The sequence below is a fragment of the Eleutherodactylus coqui genome, chromosome 9, assembly GCF_035609145.1.
Source record: "Eleutherodactylus coqui strain aEleCoq1 chromosome 9, aEleCoq1.hap1, whole genome shotgun sequence".
In the NCBI taxonomy this organism is placed as follows: domain Eukaryota; kingdom Metazoa; phylum Chordata; class Amphibia; order Anura; family Eleutherodactylidae; genus Eleutherodactylus; species Eleutherodactylus coqui.
In genome coordinates, this window is record NC_089845.1 from 148,188,618 (window position 1) to 148,198,302 (window position 9,685).

Here is a 9,685-nt window from a genome sequence, read left to right on the forward strand (position 1 = left end):
CAAACCCGTACCTGGGGCGCCCTCTCCTGGCCAGGTCAATCCATCCGCATTGCCCTTTTTGTGTTGGATGGTGAAGTCATATTGCTGTAGTGCTGGACTCCAACGTAGAAGCCGTCCATTTTCCCCTGACATGTGTTGCAGCCAAGTCAGAGGATTGTGGCCATAGAGGTACGGCTTCAGCTTCTGTAGGGCCCACACAATGGCGAGGCATTCTTTCTCGATGCTGGCGTATGCCACCTCCCGGAGCAGAAGCTTGCGGCTGAGATACAGCACAGGATGCTCGTCTCCACCAAGGTTTACCTGGCTAAGCACGGCACCCAGGCCGTACGTACTGGCATCGGTCTGTACCACAAACCTTCTGCTGAAGTCTGGCGCTTGCAAGACCTGGGGCGCTGGAGAGAGCAAATGATTGCTCACAGTTGTCGGTCCAGGAGACAACCTGTGGCAGTTTCTTCTTGGTCAGGTCAGTAAGAGGCTTGGCGAGGGCACTGTAATTGGGTACAAACTTGCGATAGTACCCAGCGGTACCCAGGAAGGACATGACTTGCTTCTTGGTTCTGGGGCGAGGCCAGGCCCGGATGGCATCCAACTTACTGGGCGCATATATCTATATTACTCCCCAAATCTGCACCATTCGCAACCTGATTGGTTGTTTGGATTTACTCATTCCCGGTGATTGGTTATTTGGGTTGGCTGGTTCACGGTGATTGGTTATTTGGGTTGGCTGGTTCACGGTGATTGGTTATTTGGGTTGGCTGGTTCACGGTGATTGGTTATTTGGGTTGGCTGGTTCACGGTGATTGGTTGTTTAGGTTGGCTGGTTCACGGTGATTGGTTGTTTAGGTTGGCTGGTTCACGGTGATTGGTTGTTTAGGTTGGCTGGTTCACGGTGATTGGTTGTTTAGGTTGGCTGGTTCACGGTGATTGGTTGTTTAGGTTGGCTGGTTCACGGTGATTGGTTGTTTAGGTTGGCTGGTTCACGGTGATTGGTTGTTTAGGTTGGCTGGTTCACGGTGATTGGTTGTTTAGGTTGGCTGGTTCACGGTGATTGGTTGTTTAGGTTGGCTGGTTCACGGTGATTGGTTGTTTAGGTTGGCTGGTTCACGGTGATTGGTTGTTTAGGTTGGCTGGTTCACGGTGATTGGTTGTTTAGGTTGGCTCGTGTAGAAGTGGGGAGTAAAAGGCTAACATACTTACTGGGCTTGGGCTTCGGTGTTCGCCCCCCAACATGGTGTCCTAGGTATTGTACCTCTTTCAGACCAATCTGACACTGACACTTACCAGGCTTGATGGTTAGGCCTGCATCTCGGATCCGCCTAAGCACCGGCGACAGGTGCTGTAGGTGATCCTTCCAGGTGGGGATGAAAATGGCAATATCATCCAGGTATGCGACAGCACACTCATCGAGCCCCTCAAGCAGCCGGTTCACCAAGCGCTGGAAGGTGGCAGGGGAATTTTCATGCCAAAGGGCATCATCTTGGACTCTCAGAGCCTGAACGGGGTGATAAATGCAGACCTTTTTTGAGCCTCCCTTGTCATTGGTATCTGCCAGTACCCCCGACTCAGGTCCACTATGGTTAGGTATTGGGCACCGGCCAGTCGGTCTAACAACTCGTCAATACGGGGCATTGGATAGGAGTCAGACACTGTGATGGCGTTCAACCTCCTGTAGTCCACACAGAAGCGGGTCGTCCGATCCTTCTTAGTCACCAGGACTACAGGCGAGGCCCACGCACTCTGCGACTTCTAGATTACACCCAGATGCAGCATATCTGCCTGCACCTCCTGGGAAACTCGGTAGGCAATGGCATCTGTGTTCTGGGATAAGGAGGGCATGCTGCTAGTGGACGACCTTCACAATGGTTCCACCATCAATGCAAGGTATTACATTGAACTTCTGGACCAATTGAAGGCAGCTCTGAAGGCCAAAAGGTTGGGCAAGCTGTCCAAAGGAATCTTGTTCCTGCAATACAACGCCTCCGCTCACACTGCAGAAGCGACCACAGCAAAACCGGTGGAGGTAGGCTACCAGCTGGTTGACCACCCACCTTATTCACCAGATCTAGCTCCCTCCGACTATCATCTGTTTCCAAACCTGAAGAAACACCTCAAGGGGACCAAATTTCACACCATGTCTGATGCCATGGCTGCTACGGATGACTGGTCTGAGGCACAACCGAAATCCTTCTTTTTGCAAGGCTTACAGAACTTGGAATACCAATGTAAGAAGTGTGTTGGCATCAGTGGGGAGGATGTGGAATAAATGTAAAGTTTTATCTTCCTATCTTGTTTCTTTCTGGGTAAAGCCAAAGACTTATCAGCAGCCCCTCGTAGACATATATATATATATATATATATATATATATATATGAGTATCTATCTACCTGTCTAATATCTACCTAGTAAGGGCAAACTCAAAGGAGAAGGATGTCAACTCAGCTTTCCTAGTGTCCTGAACGTCAGCTGATTGATACTGGACAGCTGGGGGGACACTTTAATTATCACTTTATATTATAGTCACATGGGTCAAGATGTCATCGCTGAAGCCCAGGAGAGGAGCGGCCTCTCTAGGGAGCAGCTACAAGATGAGAAGGAGAATATTGTTAGCACAACAGCAAACAAACCCGCATCACAATGCTACAGATTTGCAGGTGCGGAATTGAGATTTACTTAAAAACTGAGGATTTACTGTGGAAAATCTGAACGGATTGTCCTCAATAAGTCTGTGCCATCTCAGTGCCATCTCAGTGCCGCCCGCTAACTGGTGGCACTGAGACGTCTAATCAGTAAAGGGTTGCATGAGATTATAGGAGATGTCTGGGATGTTTACTAGGAAAGGTCGTCAATTGTTGACGGGCCGCTCAGGACCCCACCAATCAGATGATCGCAGGGATGCTTTCTGTATGCACAGCGCTGGAAGCAGATTAGGACACCAATTGTTGATAGGCAGCGGTCCACCGTTCAGGATTCCCACCAATCAGCCGATCGCTCGGCCTGCTGTCAGTGAGGACTGCTCTGTGGACAGGGGATAACTTGCAATTGTGTTACGATCTCTCAATAGACTGTAAGCCTGCAGGGTGCACTACATGTATCAGTGCGACTGGCACCCCTTGCATGCCTTATCTGCGTGCAAGTATAATAGTAAGTGGCGCCCCCCCAGTATGTGGTTGTTCATCAGCATCTTGCGCAGCGTTCCTCCGTATAGCAGGCATATACCTGCCCTTGCGTACCTCTGTATTAGCATGTAGGTAAATATGGCTGCTGGCAGTGAGATAAGAGTTGATTTTTCCCTTTGTAGTGATATGTCTGATCTAACAACTAGCTACATCTTCAACCCTTTCACATCCAGTGTCGGCCATCGTCCCACACCAAGATTTCCCTGCATAGCTCAGATGGGGGCCGACATGCCTAACACTATGCAGGACAGCGCTCCGATGTCAGAGGCTGTTCTGTGTGCGTATGCTATAGTATACAGGACAGCGCTCCGATGTCAGAGGCTGTTCTGCGTATGCTATAGTATACAGGACAGCGCTCCGATGTCAGAGGCTGTTCTGCATGTGCATGCTATAGTATACAGGACAGCGCTCCGATGTCAGAGGCTGTTCTGCGTATGCTATAGTATACAGGACAGCGCTCCGATGTCAGAGGCTGTTCTACGTACGTATGCTATAGTATACAGGACAGCGCTCCGGTGTCAGAGGCAGTTCTACGTATGTATGCTATAGTATACAGGACAGCGCTCCGATGTCAGAGGCTGTTCTACGTACGTATGCTATAGTATACAGGACAGCGCTCCGATGTCAGAGGCTGTTCTGTGTACGTACGCTATAGTATACAGGACAGCGCTCCGATGTCAGAGGCTGTTCTGTGTGCGTATGCTATAGTATGCAAGACAGCGCTCCGATGTCAGAGGCTGTTCTGTGTATGTATGCTATAGTATACAGGACAGCGCTCCGGTGTCAGAGGCTGTTCTACGTACGTATGCTATAGTATACAGGATAGCGCTCCGATGTCAGAGGCTGTTCTACGTACGTATGCTATAGTATACAGGACAGCGCTCCGGTGTCAGAGGCTGTTCTACGTACGTATGCTATAGTATACAGGACAGCGCTCCGATGTCAGAGGCTGTTCTACGTACGTACGCTATAGTATACAGGACAGCGCTCCGATGTCAGAGGCTGTTCTACGTACGTACGCTATAGTATACAGGACAGCGCTCCGATGTCAGAGGCTGTTCTACGTACGTACGCTATAGTATACAGGACAGCGCTCCGATGTCAGAGGCTGTTCTACGTACGTATGCTATAGTATACAGGACAGCGCTCCGGTGTCAGAGGCTGTTCTACGTACGTATGCTATAGTATACAGGACAGCGCTCCGATGTCAGAGGCTGTTCTACGTACGTACGCTATAGTATACAGGACAGCGCTCCGATGTCAGAGGCTGTTCTACGTACGTACGCTATAGTATACAGGACAGCGCTCCGATGTCAGAGGCTGTTCTACGTACGTATGCTATAGTATACAGGACAGCGCTCCGATGTCAGAGGCTGTTCTGTGTACGCATGCTATAGTATACAGGACAGCGCTCCGATGTCAGAGGCTGTTCTGTGTACGTACGCTATAGTATACAGGACAGCGCTCCGATGTCAGAGGCTGTTCTGTGTACGTACGCTATAGTATACAGGACAGCGCTCCGATGTCAGAGGCTGTTCTGTGTACGTACGCTATAGTATACAGGACAGCGCTCCGATGTCAGAGGCTGTTCTGCGTATGCTATAGTATACAGGACAGCGCTCCGATGTCAGAGGCTGTTCTACGTACGTACGCTATAGTATACAGGACAGCGCTCCGATGTCAGAGGCTGTTCTACGTACGTACGCTATAGTATACAGGACAGCGCTCCGATGTCAGAGGCTGTTCTACGTACGTATGCTATAGTATACAGGACAGCGCTCCGATGTCAGAGGCTGTTCTGTGTACGCATGCTATAGTATACAGGACAGCGCTCCGATGTCAGAGGCTGTTCTGTGTACGTACGCTATAGTATACAGGACAGCGCTCCGATGTCAGAGGCTGTTCTGTGTACGTACGCTATAGTATACAGGACAGCGCTCCGATGTCAGAGGCTGTTCTGTGTACGTACGCTATAGTATACAGGACAGCGCTCCGATGTCAGAGGCTGTTCTGTGTACGTACGCTATAGTATACAGGACAGCGCTCCGATGTCAGAGGCTGTTCTACGTACGTATGCTATAGTATACAGGACAGCGCTCCGATGTCAGAGGCTGTTCTACGTATGTATGCTATAGTATACAGGACAGCGCTCCGATGTCAGAGGCTGTTCTACGTACGTATGCTATAGTATACAGGACAGCGCTCCGATGTCAGAGGCTGTTCTACGTACGTATGCTATAGTATACAGGACAGCGCTCCGATGTCAGAGGCTGTTCTTCGTACGTATGCTATAGTATACAGGACAGCGCTCCAATGTCAGAGGCTGTTCTACGTACATATGCTATAGTATACAGGACAGCGCTCCAATGTCAGAGGCTGTTCTACGTATGTATGCTATAGTATACAGGACAGCGCTCCGATGTCAGAGGCTGTTCTACGTATGTATACTATAGTATGCAGGACAAAGCGCAGATGTCAGGGGCAGTTTTATGTATGTATGCTATGCTAGCGGGGTCGGGAGTGGGCATGGGAGGGTGGACCACAGTGTCAACAGAGCTAACAGCAGCAGCAGAGGGGCCAGGAGCCCATGCGCTGCTGAGGGCACGGCTAGTGGGGGCACTTGACAGAAGCAGCAGGGTGGCGATGGACAATAACAGCAGCGGCGGCTTCAGAAGGGAAGATGCAAGTGCTGTTCTGGACATCACCTCGCCCTCACCTCCAAATCAACCTAGCCAACCCATGTCTCCACCCATTCTTCCGGTGGAGACAAGATACACCAGTACCCAATGGGTTGTCTCACATATAATATGTTGCAAAATAGAACATGCTGCATATTACGCAGCTCCTACATTCAAATGTGAGCGGAACTGCGTAAGACAATGTATGATAGCCTGCTAATTACCGCGCACCCCACGAGCGTAGATCGCACTCATAATACACGGTAGTTTTACGCTCCTGTAACCCCGCCTTATTCCAAGGAATCCACATTGCGCTTTCCTACCCAAAATAAAATAGCGCTGTGAGGTGCGCGGGCTGAGAGGGAAACTGGATTGGAAAGGGTTACTAGAATAGACTAGGGACACCCTAACCTAACAGCACTGGAAGTATAAAAGCTAATGTGCGGCTCCTGCCTTTCTCAGCCAATCAGGCGGCTGCTTTCAATTTCAAACGGGCTTGCTTTTGAAAAATGGGAGAAGCAATCTGATTGGTTGCTATGGGCAACCCCTGCCCGTTGTTTCTATCAGTAGCTCCACCTCCGCAGCCGTGTGCCCTGCAGCGGTCACCCGCCTCACCTTTCCTCCAGCAGTCAGCCATGACACCTGATGCTTCCTCCTCTCCTCCCCGGCAGCGCCGACGGCAGGCTCCCCGGGGGCCGCTGTACTGACTGAGCGCGATGCATTCCGTATAGGAGCCCGAAGAGAGCTCAGCCACCTTGTGGCATGCCTGCAGCAGAGCGCCGCCATGATGGATGCCGACAATGTGACCTGCAGGAACCATAGAGCGCCGGCCGGACGGAGTTGGAGAACAGCGACCTCTGCTGGCGGGAGCCGCTGCGGCGCACCTTGGAGAGCAGCATGGAGGCGCGGGCCGTGCTCTGTGCGCCCTCTAGAGGCCCTGTTTTGTTTTGTTTTTTGCCAAGTCGTCCATGCTTTTTAATACAGTGGGAAAACCAGTAATGTCAGATTTTGCCCCTGAATATAGCAGCGCGTTTACCACAAGCCGCCCGCAGAAAGATAGCGCAGCACGCAGCGCCATATGTTCGACGGACGCCATGATAGTAAAGTGACGCCCAAGAAGTGCAGCCGGCGCAGCATGTTCAACCCCTTAGGCCTCTTTCACACGCTGTGAGAAAATCGCAGCCATATCGCTTCTGTGTTATAGCGCTACATTTTCTCACGCCGATATCACGATTTTGTCACGCTTTTTTGCCAGGATTTTTTTGGGGAATTAAAATATAAGCCCTAGGGCTTATATTGGGGGGGGGAGGGGGTTGTACCCCTGACCCAGAAGCGTTGGGGAAAAACTACAAGCAACTGTCCCAGGGACCTGAGGAGAAGTGTGGCGGCGGAGTGGACAGCGGCTGTTAGCTGATGTGTTGTGGTTTTTTTTTATGCAGCTAGGGCTTATTTCAGGGGAAGGGGTAATATTTCCATCCTCCCTCCACCCCACCACTCCTTCCCTCACCGAAAATCCTAGCAAGACCACCCTGCAAAGTTGCACGGCTTTGTAGCGACACAAAACCGCGATATCACCGCAAGAAAACGCAGCAATGTCACACAGATGCGATATCGCCGCCGCCCGCGTGACAGAGGCCTAACGGACCGGACACTTTAGGGGTTTTACTGCCCTATTTTTTTTTTTCAGCTTCCCAAAATAATCTTTGCTGCGTTTTTTTCCCGTGACATAGAGGGCGATTTTTATATATCATTTTCACTTTTTTTTCTGCTTTATTGGGGGTAAAAAAGCTGTAGAAGAGTTTTTTTTAAATTTCTAGTTGTTTATTTTTGAACTTGGTACACTCCGCTAGAGTCAAGCAGAGCCGCGGCTCCTGGTTTTCTTTAAGACGTTTGATCTATAATCTGTATCGTCTCGGAGCACCGGGCGCGGCGGCGGCTCTGGTCGGCCTCGGTCATTTTCTTTTTTATATATATATTTTTATTTTATTTTTACTTCTTTTTATAACTATTTTTTACCATCTCTGCCCGCCCTGGTGTCATACCAGACCTCTGGGGGTCATTCACACTGTATTTTTTTTTTTATTTGACTCCCACTGTAGCCGGGGCATCCATAGAGCCGCAGTGACAACAGTCACTGGCAGAGCTGGCCAGGGTCTACTACGACCCTGCAGCTATGCTTTGGCAGGGGGTACATGGCAGTCACATGACACTTTTGTATTCTCTACATAATGCTCACTGACAACAGCTTCTCCCTTCTCCCCTGGGTCCTCAGCGGTGACTAGCAGCCGAGGACCCGACCTGCTCTTGCTATATTGCAGGAGGTTTAGGCCACTCTTACACAAGTGTTTGTAAAAACACTTTTTTTAACACAGTGTTTGGGCTTATTCACACATCTCAATATCAGTTGGGTTTTCATGGGGAGGAGGGGGGCCGGGCCGGGAGCAGTGCACTGAGCTCCCGCCCCCTCTCTGCCCCTCACCACTATTTACAATGGGGCGGAGGGAGCTAAGTTCCACCCTGCCCCTCCCATTGCAAATAGTGGTGAGGGGCGGGAGCTCAGTACTGCTCCTGGCTCGGCCCACCTCCTCCCCCTGCAGACAGGGACACCGGATATCGGCTCGGCGTGAAAACCCGACCAATATACGGACGTGTGAATGCGCCCTTTTACAGTGTTTCTGCCGCGTATTTTGTGCAGTAACAGCGCAGGCGCAGTAAGCGGATGACGTCACCATTTCCCCTCCTGGTGGCATAAAAGTGTTAAAAACGCTGTTAAACTGTATTGCAGCGGTTTTAACGCACCCCATTCATTACAATTGGCGATGTATGGCGTCAAAAACGTCCTGCAATGCTGTAAAATAGCGTACGATTTACTGCACGCTAAAACGCTTGTCTGAGAGGCCCTGTTGAAATGAATGGAGGCTTGGTGCAGAGTTTTTAGCCGGCGTTGAAAAAAAAAACCACCTGTGTGCGAGAGGCCTTAATCCCGCACCATAGTTTTACCATTGGCCAGGATTAAAGCTTTGGGCCAAGTGCCGTAAATTTATGTTGCTTGGTCCTTAAAGGGATTTTGTCTTTTAAAAAAAAAAAAAAATTCTATACTCGCCTATTCCTCCCCCGTCACTCTTCTTATCACACAGTGCCCTGGGTCAGCTCACCGCACACCGGCCGGCCGGCTTGTTATGAAGCCTGTATTCCTCGCATTCTCTTACTGCATGTCAGTGAAGGTCACATCCCTGTGACGTAGCGTTCACCAGCTAGGAAGGAATGCTGATCTATTGCACATGCGCAGTCTCTGCAGTAGATCGGCACTCCCCCTGCTGGCCTGTGAGCTGTTATGTAACATATATTGGCTGTCAAGAAGAAAAATGCCAACCAATGTACGTAATGTCACAGGAAGGAGAGGAATCAGCCAGCTGGAGGTGAGGTGACCCCTGGGACTGCAGGAGAACATAGGTGAGGGGAAGATGCGGTAAGTAGACTGACAGGGAAAGAATTTTTTTTTAATGACAGAACTCCTTTAAGTAAATGCCCCCTATTTAAAACAATGGGTTATTTTCTCGCGAATCTCTCAGCACATAGAAATCACGCGTGGAAAATCGCCCATCTATCAGCACCCCAATTCTGTGGCTCAATAGAATTGCAAAAATACCAATTTTTTCTTTTTTTTTTTTTTTGTTGTACTGCTTTTAAAAAATAAAATATCTTAAAAAAAAACGCATTTCCTGCTGTCAGCTTCCTCTCACCACCATAACTGGTTTATCTCTCGGTCTATGTGGTTGTGTGAGGGCCGCTTTCTTGTGGGATGACCTGTGGGTTCCATTGGTACTATTT

General features: G+C 49.9%; 1 protein-coding gene across 1 annotated transcript in view; it reads right to left on the reverse strand.

The window, feature by feature from the left end:
* Positions 1-6,675, reverse strand: part of MRPS28 (mitochondrial ribosomal protein S28) — an 83,247-nt gene extending 76,572 nt beyond the window's left edge. Inside the window, exon 1 of the mRNA XM_066578613.1 lies at positions 6,470-6,675. Coding sequence (XP_066434710.1) covers positions 6,470-6,640 — 171 coding nt within the window. The 5' untranslated portion in view covers positions 6,641-6,675. The remainder of the gene's footprint in view (positions 1-6,469) is intronic.
* Positions 6,676-9,685: the final 3,010 nt, after the last annotated feature.